This window comes from Strongylocentrotus purpuratus, unplaced genomic scaffold (genome assembly GCF_000002235.5).
Source record: "Strongylocentrotus purpuratus isolate Spur 01 unplaced genomic scaffold, Spur_5.0 spur5_scaffold_10, whole genome shotgun sequence".
Classification (NCBI taxonomy): domain Eukaryota; kingdom Metazoa; phylum Echinodermata; class Echinoidea; order Camarodonta; family Strongylocentrotidae; genus Strongylocentrotus; species Strongylocentrotus purpuratus.
Window position 1 is genome coordinate 20369499 of NW_022145595.1, and position 19145 is coordinate 20388643.

At 36.7% G+C, this 19145-nt stretch overlaps 1 protein-coding gene across 1 annotated transcript in view; it reads right to left on the bottom strand.

Annotated features, from left to right (window-relative positions):
- The window catches only part of LOC578413 (ATP-binding cassette sub-family G member 2), a 15989-nt gene extending 14244 nt beyond the window's left edge, over nt 1–1745 (bottom strand). Inside the window, exon 1 of the mRNA XM_030979721.1 lies at nt 1333–1745. Within this exon, the coding sequence (XP_030835581.1) occupies nt 1333–1505 (173 nt within the window). The 5' untranslated portion in view covers nt 1506–1745. The remainder of the gene's footprint in view (nt 1–1332) is intronic.
- Between the last annotated feature and the right edge of the window lie 17400 nt (nt 1746–19145).

Below are 19145 nucleotides of genomic sequence, written 5' to 3' on the forward strand. Positions count from 1 at the left end.
TAATTAATTTAATCATCATTAACATAACATTTTCACTGGTTAATGACAAAAACTATTAATACATGCATGCATGTACATACCGCCGAAACCGTCTGAATGGCAATGATAATACTAACATTCTGGCTTTAGAAAGGGCTTAGTGCATCCTCGATGTCTCTAAGCGCCTTAAAGAAACTGGTTATTGGATTCAGGCTTGACCACACAAAATGTATGCACATTCTCCACTCCCTGGGGAGCGCACAATGCTGAGCAAACTGCAATGACTTCTACATCCTATATACCGGGTACCCATTTATACCTGGGTGGAGAGAAAAAATGCCTTGCCTTAGGACAGTAGTGCCGTGCCGGCGCTCAAAACCAATGACCTTCGCATGTCCAGACAAGTGTTCAAAGTAACCAATCGACTACGACACCTCTTAAAACGTTATACATGCAGGATAATCAACAGGTAAAAAATCCGAACTAATATAACCTAATTTTGACGTAATGATATAAATGTACAAAGGGTCTGCCAATTGAACCTTTAGTCAATAATATAATCTAATCTAACAAATACAGACACAGAGCAATACAAATAGTTATTTCATAATTGAATTTATTTTACTCTGTTGCCCATCAGTTGGAATACCATTTTCTTACCTCTTTCAATAAAAATAATGATTGTGAAAATGGGATTAATTAATATTTTTGTAAGCTATATAATTACAATATACTTTTTTACATCAACTAAATATTTAATTACGGATGATATTATAAGAAAAATTGTTTTCCCTCTAGATCTTAGATCCCCGCCTCCTCTATAAGACTTATTTATTTGTCAATGACCCTCTTACTTACTGTAATAGCTGCTTAGCAGTGATGATAATGACGACGATAATGATGATATGGATGATTATAATGATGTTGATGATGATGACAGTATAGGCCCTTTTATTTTCATAATGATTTTTGTTTATGATAAGAAGGAGTATTGTATTATTGTTGTAGTGGTGGTGGTGGTGATGATAATGATGGTGGTGATGTTGTTGTGGTGGTGGTGGTAGTGGTGGTGGTGGTGGTGGTGGTGGAGGGGTGGTGATGGCGATGATGATGATGGTGTGGTGATGATAACGCTGATGATGGTGGAGGTGGTGGTAGTTTAGTGATGGTGGTGGTGTTGGTGGTGTTGATGGCGACGATGATGATGGTGATGGTGTGGTGATGATGATGAAGATGAGGATGAAGTCAAATGGTAATTATGATGTTGCCGGTCGGGTAGTGGTATTAGTGACGCTGTGTGGTGGTGGTGTTGATGGTGATGGTCGTGGTGGTAGTAGTAGAAGTACTGCTAACCTGACTCTGTCGAGGATGACTTTTTTGGTCAGTTGACCATCTATCTTGACCGGGACCGCATAATTGACGTCATGAAAGGAGACAACCGATCCCGTCACCGAGACACTCCTGACTCTCTCCACAACAGGGTGGTTCTTCACTGGTCGCTCCTTGGGGACATCTTGCCCAGTCATGATGTCTTAGTTCCCAGGTCTGTCTTGTGCCTCGGAAAAGCTCTATCAAAGTATTGGAAAAACGGAGAGAATATGGACACCTAAGAAGCTAAAGATAATTCGATGCCGAACGTGAGAGATGCAGATTCAGATTTTAAAAAAACACATTAATTTCCTTACGTTAACAAATGAATATAAATTAAACGACTGCATTTACATAATTGTATACGAGATGGAGGCTAGATCCCCTAACAGTTCAAGGCTTATGATGGGGTCACCTTAATGATAACAAGACAATTAAGACGTACAATACATCAAACTACAATGCGTGCGTAATTGTTTAAAACGTAATGATAATTACCTAAAGGGGTAAACATATACTGAGTACTACGATATTGTACAAAAAGATCATAATCTAGATGATTAAATAATTTGTTGACAAGCATGAAAATCTGCTCGTGAATTTTTTTTTAATTTGCCGATATTTTCTAAATTTGTATTCTAACAAGCGAAAAAAAGGGGGAGGATATGAGAGACAACACGAATTTTAAATTTGCTGACGGGTTGTTTTACTATATCAAAAGCATAATCACTTTGTTTTAGTATTTAATGAAGACTGTCTTTAACACGCAAACAAATGCTCGTCCAAAGATCAAGGAAACGATTTTGAGGCAACACGAGCAATGATTAAAATATAAAGATCAAAGCTTATTAGCGAAATAATGTTAATTCACCGATTAGCAGAAGCCGACTCTGATTATACATGTAGAAATATACGTTACTTATTAATTAAGCTATATATTGAGCCAAATCGTCATTCTTTGTCTCGAAACCAATAAATCAAATCAAATCAAATCAAATAATACATGACTAAAATTCATATCAAACTCCGATGATAGTACAGGCATCAATTATCAAATTTATATTCTAATTCAAATCATATATTGAAATAAAATGCTAGCGTAATCTATTTTTAGCAGATGTTTCTGCATTTATTGATAAATAAAATACAAAACATTTGAATAACAATAATAGTATAAAATATAATTGATTAACATAAAGAGTGGCAACTGAAATACACACACAAATGCATATATATATAATTGAAAACTTGAAAGTATGGAGGTAAGTCAAAGAATTAAGATAAATGCATAAGCCAATTATCATAAAGCATGAATGCTCGAGTCGATAACTGAGAATTTGTTTAAATAAAATACCTGAATGTTATGACTATCATCAAAACAAAACATAGCCATTTAAAGTCAGATCTAAATTCAACTAAAATATGAAAATGCTGGTAGGGATCTCATCAAAGCAAAACAGAACAAAATATGATAGAACCTTACCTGCAGGGTCCTCTCGTTGTAAAGATACCTACGTCCAAAACACACAAGGCTGGTTACTGTAATAATTAATAGCTAAGCTGTCACGAAGATAGTGTGTTAATCATCCTTGATTAAGAATGGGTTGAAATGCGAAGTACGAAGTACAAGGTCAACTTGAAGGAGAGATATGTATTAACTTGCGACATCGTACTATACAAGCAGATGGGACTACTGTGAAACTTAGAGATGTGACCAGTGAGATATCGTTAGTCCAACCATTCCAAATCAAATGTTGTTTGCCTTAGCGGATGAGACACGCAGCGGCTAAGAACGGACACCAATCTCTCTACTCATGATGTAAACAAAAGAAGCTTGACAATTTTCAAAGCACTGGTTTTTGCATTATCTGCTATCGTTGATGTCGCTCTGATATATTTGTCTAGATTATGTCTAGATGCCTCTCTTTTACGGAATAGTGCCTGGTCATTTACCCTCGATTTCATATACGAATTCAGTGATTAAGTTGGTTATTTTAACACAACTCTTGTACATTGTATGTCCTGTAGATGACACTTGCATCCTCCTGTAAGCTTTTTAAATACACTCGTATCTAATGTATGAAATATTTTCTTTCCAAATTTGTGATGGAAAAGAATGAATCCACGTTCTATTCAAGAGTATATGACAGAATCTATTGTTTATATAATAGTTGTGGCTATGTAGTGTAAGCCCTTCAACAAGCTTCCGGGTCGTTGACAGCAAATTCTGAGGAAGAATTGAATTAAACTTAGCTGCTCTGCAAAATTGAAAGAGCGCCATCTCATGCGGAGATTTATTTTAATATTGTTCAATGTCATCATTTTGTAAAAACTGGGGCTCTGCCCAAAGCTCTTAGCTTGTAAGGGTATCCCACCATTTAATATCATGATAATGTTACTTTAGCCATGTATTTGTATTCATATTGTTTTTAAATGGAAAAATTAAATGAAATTGAAATGGAAGATTTTACAAATCTGTGAGCCTGTCCAGAAAGTGTGACTCCGTCAAGCCCACTCATAAGAGTTGACAATTCACGTTATAGCACTTAGTTGTTGGAAGAAAAAAAATCCATTCTAACCATAGTCGGTGGGTTCCCCCTCCCCCAGAGACCCCGACTATTATTGTCGTTTGTCCTCTAGCATGTCGTGGTATCGTGTCGTTTCGTCGTTTGTCGTCTTTGGTGTGCGGTCGGTCTATTTAACTCCATGTAGCCCCATAAATAAAACTTTATGTCACAGGTGTAAAACACGAAAAACTGACACACACTTGTCCACCCGAAACGGGTCGTCATCAGACGTATGTACCCACCCTACCCCCCTACCTCTACCCCCTCCTAAAAAGAAATTGTTGTTCTTGTCATTCCCGACCCGACTATGCCGACAGATTTGTTAAAGCTATTTATGGGTCGCATCAATTCGTTTTGAAAGGGTTTCTTTTTTGTGTGGTTTATTCGGATGAAATATTGCCAACCTTTATCTCTCTTTATCAAGGTGGGAGGGGGGGAGGGAGTGGGCAACCTTTTGGAAAATTTGACACCACATCCCCTTCCTCCTCAATAAGGGCCTCCACGGAATTATGCTTGCTATATAATTATACATGTAAACAAAATTATCTATTTGTATGATAATGCGTGGGTGAAATAGGAAACGAAAACAGTCTCAGATTTATTGTGGCTTATAATTACTGATTTATCCTAGATTAAACTGTATTCATATAGTATAATCTAGGATAATTTATAATTATATTTAGGCATATTCCAATCATTTTCCAGGCAAAAGTGATTAAAGACATGTGTTTGGTATTCAATGCTGCTAGGCATAGTTTTAAGCTAATTGTTCCGGCAACATGGTCGATGATACATACTCTGAGTGATATGTGATAACAGAGAAGGGGAGGGGACAGATAGAGAGGGGGAGAGTACTAGGGAGAGAGTGTTAGGGAGAGAGAGAGAGAGAGAGAGAGAGTGAGAGAAATAGAGAGATTGGGAAAGAGGTGAAGAGAGATGTGGACGGGGTAAGGTGATGAGAGAGGGAGAGAGACAGAGACAGAGAGACAGACAGAGACAGAGAGACAGACAGAGACAGAGAGACAGAGACAGAGACACACACACGGAGACAGAGAGATATATTCATGACGTCATTGCTATTATGTCTTGGTTGCATCATTGCTATCTTTTGAACAATGGCATTTTGAATTCATCTTCACTACACCCACAGATGTGGTCTCCATGACTATAATATTTTCATGTAAAGATAGAAACATTTGTCCGTAAATAATGAGGAAGATTGTTATTTATTTTCAAATGAGTAATTTTGGCTGCTTCCGTGTAAGTTTATTGTCCGATAAATGTAGTCTACACAAGGGCGTCACTATAGAATGAATGGGGAGGGAAATGCACATTCCAAATTTCTCCAGGCAAAAGTGTGCTTTTTTGTGTGCGTTATTGACAAATCAAACACAGTTAGAAGCATTATACAATTTGATTTTACTTGTTGCATAAGTTGCTGGTATGTCGGCAACACGTTTAGATGTTGATGTTGTTGTTTTGTTGCTGGTGGCGTTCGCGGTACTCTTTGAAATTTGAATCCAATAGGACACAGTTTAGTCAAGCCCGACCCCTTCCAATTTTTCACTCCGATTAACTATATCATATATTAAAGTAAGGAAAGGTACTTTGTTTTTGTTCGTCTTTATTTCCCATTCTGTGTGCCTTCTGCCCCTCCTCCCCCACAGCTCCCCTCCCCCTCTCTCTATCTCCCCCCCCCCCCCTCTCTCTCTCTCTCTCTCTCTCTCTCTCCTCTCTCCCTCTCTCTCTCTCTTCCCTCTCTCTCTCTCTTTCTCTCGCTCTCGCTCTCCCTCTCCCTCTCTCCTTTTCTCTCTCTCTCTCTATCTCTCTCTCTCTATTACTCTTGATCTCTCTATCTCCTATCATTTTAGTTGTAATTATTGTGATTGTTATTATATTTGTTGTCCTGGCTCATAATTAATTATAATAATAATGATAATAAATTTTGATATATTTAGCGCATTGTTTGTTTTATTTCCGAAAATCATCATAAAAAACAATAACACAATATAACAAAATCAAAGACTTATATAACAATGATAGAATGATAAAAACGGTTGGATAGTCCATTTCAGAGCCATTAACCTAATGGCTCTGTTCTTCCATGGAGTCCAATATATATATAATGATACTATAATAAGTACGAAAGACCATTAGTGCCACGAAGAAAAAAAAACACACTTTCTACTAATCTGTTTAAACAGATTACGATATTTCTTCTAATCTGTTTAAACAGATTATAATCTGTTTAAACAGATTACGGTATTTCTACTAATCTGTTTAAACAGATTACGGTATTTCTACTAATCTGTTTAAACAGATTACGATATTTCTTCTAATCTGTTTAAACAGATTATAATCTGTTTAAACAGATTACGGTATTTCTACTAATCTGTTTAAACAGATTACGGTATTTCTACTAATCTGTTTAAACAGATTACAGTACTTCAACTAATCTGTTTAAACAGATTATAATCTGTTTAAACAGATTACGGTATTTCTACTAATCTGTTATAACAGATTACGATATTTCTTCTAATCTGTTTAAACAGATTATAATCTGTTTAAACAGATTACGGTATTTCCACTAATCTGTTATAACAGATTACGATATTTCTTCTAATCTGTTTAAACAGATTATAATCTGTTTAAACAGATTACGGTATTTCCACTAATCTGTTATAACAGATTACGATATTTCTTCTAATCTGTTTAAACAGATTACATTACTTCAACTAATCTGTTTAAACAGATTACGGATCCTACTTTTGTCACTTCCCCTGGCCTGCGCTGCGCGTTTTAGTGGCTGTGATGACGTCACCCGCACGCGAATTTTTTTTCCGTACTCGAGAGGGCACATACCCCATGTGCGCATGCGCGTGGACTTGTGATTTCTCTGCTACTTCCCATACGAAATGTACATGTATTCGCATGTACTGTGCACGATTCGCGTTCTACGAGTAAACGATGGCATAGTAGTCTTCAAACACAGACTCTGATTTGCCAGTTTGACAAAACAATTACGCATATATCGTGCGTAGCAATAGTACTAGTATTCAAGTCTGAGTAGTTGTATGATTCAGACATTTTAGTGCTTACAGAAATGCATCCCAAATTGAATAGCATGGTATAGTAGTCTGCAAGCACAGACGCTAATCTGACAGTTTGACAACATACTAGTAGTGTGCTGAGAAGTACTTTATTCAAGTCGCCAACTTGTATAGAATGGTATAGTAGTCTGCAAGCACAGACGCTAATCTGACAGTTTGACAACATACTAGTAGTGTGCTGAGAAGTACTTTATTCAAGTCTGCGTAGATGTATGATTCAGACCCTACTGGTGCGTGCGTTAGAAATGCATCTCAATGTGTAGAGTGTAGTATAGTAGTCTGCAAGGACATAATAATATATTGTGTATTGATGAGTAGTGATTTTATGCAAGTTTGTGTAGTTTAATGATTCCAGACCCCATGGTAGGCCTATGTATTGTGCCACTGCTCTCTCACACTCTTTCTCTCTCTCTCTCTCTCTCTCTCTCCATATCTCTCTCTCTTTCTCTCTCTCTCTCTCTCTCTCTAGCCCTCCCTCCAGTATGCTCGCACTCTCTGTATTACTTTTATTTATAATCATGGTCTGCTGAGAGCCAGAAGGATGTTAACTCTTAACACAACGAATGCCCTTCTGGCTCTGAACAAACCCACACACCATGAGGTCATTTATTGGCCTTCTCAAAACCGTCATTCTGTAATAATATTTCTAACTTTGGTCTAATAACTCCTTTGTCAGTATAATCCATGGTCAAATTAATAATAAAATCGTGATAGAACAAACACACATGATGAAATAAATGATTCAATCATCTTGATTGTGGGCACGAACGGAAAGACAAAGCAAGACAAATATTCAGTTGTAAAATTGATTCGACACATTCCGCACTTAGGCCTAGCCTATAATGTTTTCTTCTTCAGAAATCAATAAAATTGAATCTGGTGTAGCACTATAGGCCCAAAATATTGATGCTCAACGGAGTTATTCATTTTATCCTTTTTTTCCCGTCTAGATCTAGGCCTACTCCTATATCGAAAAAGAATTCGACTCAGAATGCCCTGCTCTTTATTATTACAATTATTTGTTTAATATAGGGCCTAGGCCTAAGTTGTCATTATTTTTATCATGATTTGTGACCAGACTCAGAATTTCACGTGCCGGATATTTGCCGTTAGATGTGTGCATGCATTTTGACGCCAATGGAAAACAAATTTGTATCTAAACAGTTAGATGACCCCCTATTTTATTACCCGATCGAGAGCTATTTTGTACATAGTTATAAATAAAAGTAATACAGAGAGTGCGAGCATACTGGAGGGAGAGCTAGAGAGAGAGAAAGAGAGAGAGAGAGAGAGAGAGAGTGAGAGAGCAGTGGCACAACACAGAAAACTACGAAAACTTGAATAAAAGCACTACTCAATACACAATAGGCCTATATTATTCTGTCAAACTGTCAAAGGAGAGTCTGTGCTTGCATACTACTATGCCACTCTATAAGTTGAGGTGCATTTCCAATACACGCACCAGTAGGGTCTGAATCATAAAACTACTCAGACTTGAATAACACTATTTTGTCAAACTGTCAGATTAGCGTCTGTGCTTGCAGACTACTATGCCACTCTGCAAGTTGAGATGCCTTTCCAATACACGCACCAGTAGGGTCTGAATCATAAAACTACACATATTTGAATATAAAGCACTACTCAAGACACTATGTTGTCAAACTGTCCGATTAGCGTCTGTGCTTGCAGACTACTATACCATGCTATTCAATTTGGGATGCATTTCTGTAAGCACTAAAATGTCTGAATCATACAACTACTCAGACTTGAATACTAGTACTATTGCTACGCACGATATATGCGTAATTGTTTTGTCAAACTGGCAAATCAGAGTCTGTGTTTGAAGACTACTATGCCATCGTTTACTCGTAGAACGCGAATCGTGCACAGTACATGCGAATACATGTACATTTCGTATGGGAAGTAGCAGAGAAATCACAAGTCCACGCGCATGCGCACATGGGGTATTTGCCCTCTCGAGTACGGAAAAAAAATTCGCGTGCGGGTGACGTCATCACAGCCACTAAAACGCGCAGCGCAGGCCAGGGGAAGTGACAAAAGTAGGATCCGTAATCTGTTTAAACAGATTAGTTGAAGTAATGTAATCTGTTTAAACAGATTAGAAGAAATATCGTAATCTGTTATAACAGATTAGTGGAAATACCGTAATCTGTTTAAACAGATTATAATCTGTTTAAACAGATTAGAAGAAATATCGTAATCTGTTATAACAGATTAGTGGAAATACCGTAATCTGTTTAAACAGATTATAATCTGTTTAAACAGATTAGAAGAAATATCGTAATCTGTTATAACAGATTAGTAGAAATACCGTAATCTGTTTAAACAGATTATAATCTGTTTAAACAGATTAGTTGAAGTACTGTAATCTGTTTAAACAGATTAGTAGAAATACCGTAATCTGTTTAAACAGATTAGTAGAAATACCGTAATCTGTTTAAACAGATTATAATCTGTTTAAACAGATTAGAAGAAATATCGTAATCTGTTTAAACAGATTAGTAGAAATACCGTAATCTGTTTAAACAGATTAGTAGAAATACCGTAATCTGTTTAAACAGATTATAATCTGTTTAAACAGATTAGAAGAAATATCGTAATCTGTTTAAACAGATTAGTAGAAAGTGTGTTTTTTTTTCTTCGTGGCACTAATGGTCTTTCGTAAATAAGTAATGATATAACAAAATGATATAGCATAATGATCAACACTTAATTCTCTAAGCACTTTACATTAAAAGAGTATTCTTTATAATCGTCTCTACACGGATCTACTTATTTGAATAAATGAATTCAAATAATGGCTCATAAAAGAGTATTCTTTACAATCGTTTCTACACGGATGTAATTATTTGTATAAATCAAATCAAAATATTGGCTCATGTTTTTTGGTATTCTGAAAATTTACAAAATGTATTGGGTTACAGATTTGTCAGATTTTGGGAAATGCACATTAATCAAATAAAATGAATCTCTTATTTCATTTAGGGGGGTCAAAATGTGATTTGATATGAACAGGAATTGATTTGAGATCTATTCTTAACCGATAAATTCAATTATCAGATTCGTTTGTTCAATTTTCTTTGAATGGGGGTAGGGGAGGGGGCGGGGCGGGGTTACATTTCCTCTTGAACTTGCCATGGTTATTACCATTTGCTATAAAGGTTAATTGGAACCGAAAAACAGCGCAAATTTTTATCTTAACCGAAGCGTAACTGACATTACTTTTATTTACTTTATTTGACTTTAAATGCTATATCAAAGCCAATAGCAAAGTACCTCGCTTGCTTCTCCAAACGTGCTGCTCCAGCGCTGGTCCCGGGTAGTTACATCTCCTGTGTGATTACCGCATAACGCCATTAAACTGGCTCGACACTTAATATCGATAGAAACATTAGGAATGTTTACATGTTTGATGTTTTTTATCTATTCTTGTGGTTTTGGGGTTAATGAGTGAGAACAAGCACAGGAAGAGCATCACAGACACGGTTCCTCACAACACTCATCCCACGCAGCTATCCCTGATTATGGATAAATAAATCAACCCATTGTTTCGTGGGTTCAAAATAACAAGCAATTGAAAGGATGTGGGCCAATTGTAAGTACATTGAATGGACGATATAGCCAATCAACTCACCAAAGTGGTTTGTTTTGATCCTTGGATCGGACTTTACGGTCAGAAAGTGACACTTGATAACCTAGATTAAACCACAAGTTGATGGTCTATAGCTGAAGTCAGGTGACTTTTTGATTTGTGAGATTACTATCATTGATGAATCAAAGTGCTCTAAATTTGAAGCCTACTCTCTCTTGATTGACTTTGGTTCCCAGTTCTTTCACTCCTCTCTCTTCCAACAATTTCTGCAGACTGTCCATCCAAAGTATCCTCCTTCTTCCCCTACTCCTCCTTCCCACAATTTTCCCTATCAAAGCAAGATTCTCCAGGCCTTCTTTACTTATAATGTGACCCATGAACTTCAACTGCATAATCAACATCTCACGTATCATTTTCATTTGCACTCCAGCTCTTCTAAGAACTTCCTCATTACTAACTTTGTTTGTCCAAGGGATTTACATCAATTTTCTTTAAAAACTACATTTCGCAACTTTCCAAAAGCTTTTTAGTATCAGAGGCTAAAGTCCATGTTTCACTAACATGCATAAGTACTGGGTAAATGTAACAATTCAATACTCTTATTCTGGTCCTCTTACCCATTCTGCGATGTGTGATATAGGAGCCTACATCAAGTTTGATTCAAGACAAAATGTTCAGATTTTGTTAGATTCCCCCCCCCCCCCACCGCCCGCCCGCCCCTTCAAACCAAACGAACAAACAAACACAAATCGCCCGATTTCCTGTACTTTAGTTGTTAAATAGCGAAATATTGCCAAATGTAAGGTATTTTGTTGGTTTTCCTCCCTCCATTCAGCAAGATATTACGAGATAGAAAGAAAGAATGATAGAGACAAAAAAAAAAACCAGAGTGAAAGAGAAATAGTTATTACTAATAATGAATAGAATGATATAAATAGTAACAATAATAATAATGATAATAATGGTTATTATAGAAATAATAACTAAATTAATTATAATTTTGTTTATATTACCCAGCGATCGAGTCCCATCTCTGCCAGCTGTTCCTCCTGAGGGCCCTGCAGTTATCATTAACCGGCAATGTTCAGCTACCCATTCATACACCTGGGTGGAGAGTGGGAGATGTGGACTAGAGTTTTGCCAAAAGACTGGGATAGTGCAGGGCTGAGATTCGGGGTTTCAACCCTAGGATTGACAGTCAAGTTAATAAGCAAATACACCACCAAAACACCTCCACCAGATAAAGAAACAAGTAATAAAGGATTAAAACGTTACAATTTATTGTCCCTTTCATTAATGAAATATTTATCTGTTATGAAAATACACAAAGAAAGAGAAAGAGAATGGAAGAGAGAGATAATGAGAGATAAGGAGAGATAGAGAGAGAAACAGAGAGAGAGAGAGAGAGAAAAAGAGAGAGAGAGACACACACACACGCACACACACACAGACAAAGAGACAAAGAGACAGAGAGAGACATAGAGAGACAGAGACAGGTAGAGAGGGGTTGGTAACTTGGGATGAGTTAGTTTATTGAAAGAGAGTGGAAGAATTAAGAAACTTTATTGGAGACTGTGACAAAAACAAATAATTGACCTTTAAAAAGAAAGTGTAAAGAAAAGTCATATGGAAGACTTCAATTTAGAACAATTACCGGGCTACAGGTTTTAACAAACCGTTTTGAAAGTATATCTGACCAAACTCCTCGCTTTTGCTCACAAAACATCCGGAGACCTTTTAAAGACCCATAATGCTGTAACCGCATGGTTAGGGAAATCGCCGTGTCGCTAATTCTTTTAAAATGAAATGAACTATAAATGTCCTATGGGGTGATGCCCGTTCATTAGGGGTCATTTTCTAGTTGAGAGGTTTCAATGGCTGATCAAGGGATGGGGGGGGGAGGGTACACGTAACCCCCCCCCCCCCCCCATCCGCCAACTTTTTTTTATTGTATACTCTCATGAGCTCCTTCCCATCGTAAAACGCCCTCATAATTCATATTCAAATTATACGATGTGTAATTACCAATTTTGCACATTCAAAAATGTTAGTGCAAAAGTTAATTTGTACTTTCTTGTGTTCTGTACTCCCCTCCCCCCCCCCCTTGTCTATAGCACCACTCTATTTGGATGCTGTGTATATCTAAGATTGAAAAATTAAATCAAATCAAATCAAATCACAGGGCTATTGAAGTTGCCTTAGGTTAATTTTTTTTGAAAGTCCTGGAAATTGTATTTGGTGTTCCCCGGTCAAAAACTGGTAGGTAAGAACCTTGTACATTCGTTTGATATGAAACTTATTTTGTCCCATTTTGTAATTGAAGAAAAACTGCCAACGAAACTATGTATATATATATATATATATATATATTTCATTTCTCCTTATATCCATTTCTAAACAGTCCGTCCAGATAAAAAAAAATACCTTTTAGCACATTCTCAGAGCACTACGGCTGAACTGTAGATTTATGGCGCCTCTTCTAACTTACACGTCTGTCATTGGTCATTATTTGCGGTCACGTGGTGTCCGTTAACTTTGCAGCGTAGCAAATGCGTTTGAAAGTCACCTTGTCCGTGTGAAACGACCTATGCTCGATTGGATGAAGTAACATGTCATGTAGGTCAACCACACTGGAAAGGGGACAGGAGATTCACTTTCTCAGAAAGAACGGTGGGTTATTGGGGTGGAGAGCAAGGGAGAGAGAGAGGGGGGAGAGAGAGAGGGAGAGAGAGAGAGAGAGGGGGGGGGGGGTAGAGAGATGAGTATGTGGTGTGTTTTATAAGAGACGGCGAAACAGGAAAATGAGACAGGTAGGGGAAGAAGGAAGGAAGGATGAAGAAGAAAGAGAGAAAAAGAAGGAGAAACGGGAAAGGTAGGGAGAGAAGAAAGGAATACAAGAGAAAGGGAAAGAGAGAGAGAGAGAGTGAAAGAAAAACAGACAGAGACAGATAGAGACAGACAAGGAGTCACAGAGAAAGAAAAGACAAATAGAGGGTAAGAGAGAGGAGTAACAAACGAAATGGAGAGATAGATACGAAGACAAATAGGGAGACAGACAAAGGAAAAGAGAACGAGTGAATACGTTGCACGCATAGAGCAAATTTGAAAAGAAAATAAAGGAACGATTTGAAAATGTGTTGTTACATTTAAATATTTATAATTCATTTTCTGATATGAAATGCGTCATGATCATTACACCGCCTTCTCTCTGCTGTCACGGAATATTTGTTTACCGATAATGATGGATGGAAAATGTTATTTCAAGGAAACATAAGAAATAGAGAGAATGAATCTAAAGAATTGTTCCAAGCAAAAATTAAACTAGAAAGCTTTGACGCTGGTTCGTAAATTATTATTCCTTGCTCTCGAATGCAGTGTGGGAATAATATTATGCTACATTAACGTATTTTTATTTTCTATTTTGATTCTAACAGCAGACAATTACAAACTTCCCCCGCTGTACACGTCAAACATGCATATTGTGTCATGAAACCTCTATATGCCTTACTTAAAAATGCAAATTTTAAAATTTAAGTTATGATAAATGAGAACTCCTACTCACAGTTCAAGTCTCCGTTAAGAACGTTTCTGTTCTCAGCATATTAGTTTGTTTAATTATGTCTTACATTGTACTACCCTTTTATTACTGTAATATGCTTTGTATTGTATTATTCTATTATTGCAAATTATGTCCTGAAGTATGTTAAACTTTTATGTATATTTTACTTTCTCTCTTGAATTACTTATTGGTCGTATGCCTTCAATTATACAATTTCCACACAACTGCGCCAGGAGTGTCATTTTTGACAGACATGGCGCATTATAAATGTTCACTTTTATTATTATTATTATTATTATTATTATTATTATTATTATTATGCATACAAATATGACGTCATCGTGATTTTTTTAGCAAATCTCCGTGAACTTTACCAATGTAGAAACTAAATTAAATTATTCATAGGACACAAATCCCCACCAAGAAAACATGTCCACCCTCTTCATTTTTGTTTATTATGATTCGAAAAGAAAATAATGATGCATAAACATTTCTTTTTGTAATCGAGGAGTGGAGGAGCTAATTACGGTGTTAGCCCACTAACTGAATGAACTTTCATATTTCACAAAATAATATGATACATGCGTTGTATTTGTATACCTGTATATATTCATCTTTTTTTATTTTTAAGTACTGATAATCGATGCCGGAGCAAAAGCCGAGGTAATTATCTCCAAAAGCTCTTTGCATTATTATTATTTCTCTTAATGCCCGCTTTTGACTTTTATATTTTTGGCTCGGAAGATGATGATAAATTTTCGTTTGATCGCATTTGTGAGTGCACTGTCTGACGTTTATTGTATTATTTATGCACAGCAGGCGTGTAATGTTACAATATTTGTTTGAAAACAATTTTGTATTATCTTATTCAGTCTTATAAAGCGTAGGAGGGAAGAAAACAGTTTTATGATACGTCTTTCATCATCTTTGATGTCGTGTATTCTTGATTATACAATTGTTTTTTTCCTATAAAATCCCTCGCTTTTCTGCCATCAACCCACCGTTCGTAACATTTCATACATCTCAGATGAGCTAATGATGTGATGTGATTGAGTGTGGTGCAGGGGAAGGGAGAATTTAAAGTAAAACAATGTTTATCCAAGCATTATAAAAACTTTTGTAACCCTCTTTTTATTCATGACGTCATAATGAAGCGTCATCTTTAAAAATAAATTATTTGTCATCTTCTACTTTTTTTTACTTTCATGTTGAAATTATTGATCTGAGAAAAAAATGGTTGGAAATACATTGGTACATAATTATTTAGTTTCCCTTATATTTCATATACGTCTTCTTTTGTATACATCTTCCCACTTTCTTTCCTTTTCATTCTCAACTCTTTTTCGACGTCCCCCCTGCAGCTCACTCAAATTATTTTTGTGTTTTCCTGGAACGTTGTGTAACCCCCTTGGCCACATTCCAGTTGCTTAACTGCGACCAATTGAAAATCCATCCCAAAATTCATTTATTGCGGTTAAGAAAAAAGGTTTTGCCATTTCTTAACATTACGAACGATTTGCATATTTGTATGTATTTACTTGTTCATGGAAAGCTGAACTCGCGTACATGTATGTGCTGTGTTTCAATGATCCACTTCAAAAGCAATTATGGATCTAAGATATGACCCTGAGGTACGACACAAGTAAATTGGAAATATCACGTCCCCACCAAACAACCAAACACCCTTAAAACATTTCTCAATATGAAAGAAGTGCTTCAAAGAAGATGTATATTAGTGCAAATGTCACACAGTATTGAGGAAACATCTGCCTTGGGTCGAGCTTCAACATCGCTATAATCATTTCGCTATCCAACGTTTGGCTTCCAGGTTCGAGATGGCGCGGCTGTTATTTAATTATTGGACCGAAAGCTGCACGATGCGTTGCAACAACGGCTTCACTGGAAATCCCCCATCAAACATGTCAGAATGGATACTAAGATCAGTGAGATGGACTTCCATTTGGCCAATGAATAGGTAAACGGTACTTAATCGATGAATCGTGCTTACTCTAAGACGAAGCGTCGCGCCCTCGGGCTCTAGCTCCGACGTCATGTCAGTCCGCAACGATGGTTGCGCATTCGTCATCTGCCCATGCAGCCGTCGCGTTCACACTTTCAAGATAATCTTCTAGCGTTCTCCACATTTAGATTAGTTGTCGATATCTTGAAAGGTAGCCTAATGAATATCCATTATTCCACTGCATGACGCCCTGAGTAGGCCTCCGTTATAAATAAGTTTAGTAAACGTTCATATAACAATTGGGGAAAATGGTCTGCAAGCTTTTTTTTTTTGGGGGGGGGGGGTTAATTTTACCCATGAAAGAGTGCATTTTGGCATATATTATAAGGATCTAAAGCAAACATGCATGCTCTCTTAAAGTTGTATCCAATTGAATTTAGGATGTACCAAAAAGACATAGCATTCACTGTAAAAGAAGGCGTGGTACTTTTATCATTGACATTAAATTATATTTCGGCATGATATCGAATGGCATTTTAGATTGGATTTCACCAGAATAAGGGAGAAATATGGCAATGTGAACATGGTAGTAACTGGGCAGTTCGAGGATTCTGCAGATCTACAAGTGCATTAAACTTATCATGCTAATACGAACTGCTATTAGTATTAGCCGGCAGGGCGGAAGCATTATTTCTTGGAATTTCTCCCTTTTTAGTTCTTAATATTGCTTTAGCTGCTTCGCCAATGTCTTTGAACTTTTCAAGGGATGACCCTTCTTCTTTTCACGAATTTCATCAGAGTTCGAATTTCGCCGAGTCTTATTTATTTTTTAATCATTCTTCAATTTCATGGGATTTTCTGTAATTTCCATGAAAACCTGCATTGGCATGAAGCCAAATAGTTGCAGAGAAGGATATATCAATATGAATGAATTTATTAATATAACGTTAATCTTTAGATCAAATATGATTTCATCTAGTTCCGTAATGACTTCATGTAGTTTAGTAAAGACTCCGTCAAAATGTCCTAATTACGACCAAAACAAATTTACCAACCTGTTCCTTAACTCACGGTTGCCACACTTTTGAGGAGGGGGTTCACATGACATCAAATGACCTCATATTGACAAATTAAAAATGACCGAATTTTATATCATGTATGGCAAGGATATGAGCAAATCGACTAGGGCAACAGCGTTCTCCACGATGATCCGCTGCCCAGGATGAATCGAGCTGTCAATGATGGGCGAGAATTTCGCGCGAAATCTCGCCCACCTGTTTCCAAGTTCACGACACACACGACATATCACGCTGTAGCTGACCTCTCTTTGCGTCACTGCAAGTCTACCGCCAAAACAACGCTGATGCGTATGTAGAGTAGGAAAAAGTGCAGTGTTAACCTGATGTAGTAACGCCACGAACTGACATTAAGACAGTGGCAGAAAGATCGAGTGTTTGGAGACATAATTATTTAGTTAATCATCCCCCATGCACTTAGCGCGGGCGTTTGTCAGATATTACAAGTGTTCTTCTCATTCCTTCTTCTTGTCTTAGAGGAGGAAGGTAGCAAGAAAAGCCACTCTAAAATACTTTTTTTGGTATGCGAGGAGAATGAAACGGCAAAAAATTGTATTTAAATAAGGCGGCTGTCCAATTTAATCACCAGGCCACTCCGGTTGCATGTGCCAGAATGATAGATAATGGTCAAAGAAAAAGATAAGTGAGGTAGCGAAATTCTCAGGAAAGGAATCGCAAGGAAATTGTGAAAGACATCTTCGATTTAATTTGTTTGATTTATCTACCACCACCAGCAAATGAGTTTTAAACATTTTCATACCATGATATTCATGTATTAAAAAGGAAAATATTGCTTGATAAAAATAGAAAGAATGAAAATAGAATATGAATATATATTAATAAGATTAAGATAACAGAAAGGGAAAGAGAGACGAAAGGACCTAAAACAGGGAGTGGGTTGAATTGGCGGTGACATGGCGGGAGATAGGCAGAGGGAGAAATAAATAAAGTTGATTAATTTTTTTAAACACAATATTCTCATATAAAATCAACAACAATGTGCACCTGCATGTAATTTTGTAAAAACTTATATTAAGTGGATTATAATGACAGGCGCTAAACTTATACATAGAGTTAACACCTAAATCATGCATAGGCCTATCTTTACAAAGTATTGTTATTTTTTAAGTATGTGAAGAACTGATTTGTCCCTATTTACGTTTCGTCATATTGAAGCTTACATCTGCAGTAAGTGTGTATACCTGACGCAAAAACATTTCCTGGCAAGCTCACAAATAAATTTCAATTTTGGTTACAAAAGGAGTGTTAAAAATTAATAGCAATGCAATGTATGTAAGCATTGGGGTAACGTAAGGAGGCGCGATAGCTCAGTCGGTAGAGCAGTGGTCTCGTACAAATCTGGTGACCAGGGTTCGAAACCAAGACGATACGCTAGTGCCTTTTGGTAAGGCATTAATACTCACTTCCAGATCCCTCGGAGAGGAACTAAAACCCGTCGACCGTCTGGTTGCTTACTTACAAGCACAAGCATTTAGCAGTCAGGTAAAATAACCTTCACATCAAAATGTCTTTAATACCTCTTTATAGAAACACAGTGTCCATATAAAATCCAAATATTGTGGAGAAAGTTAATAAGGACAACCTTCATAGATCTCCTGAGAATACTCACCCTAAAATTTCGTGTATGTTGCCTGATTTGAAAAAGATTTTTTTTTAAAGTTGAATAAGTAATACGGTTGTTATTTTAATTTAAAGAAGTGCTCGGCTGTTTGCTAAACGTAGACTGTTTACGTCATAATGGTCGAATATGAAAAGGTTGGAGATAATAAGCAAATTCTTTGAAGAAAATCTTTTAATTCTTGCACTGAGACATCAATAAATGAAATGAGTTGGAATGACTTCATTGGAAATTTTTGTAGTGAAATACAGAAATAACAGGTCTAATTTGGAAA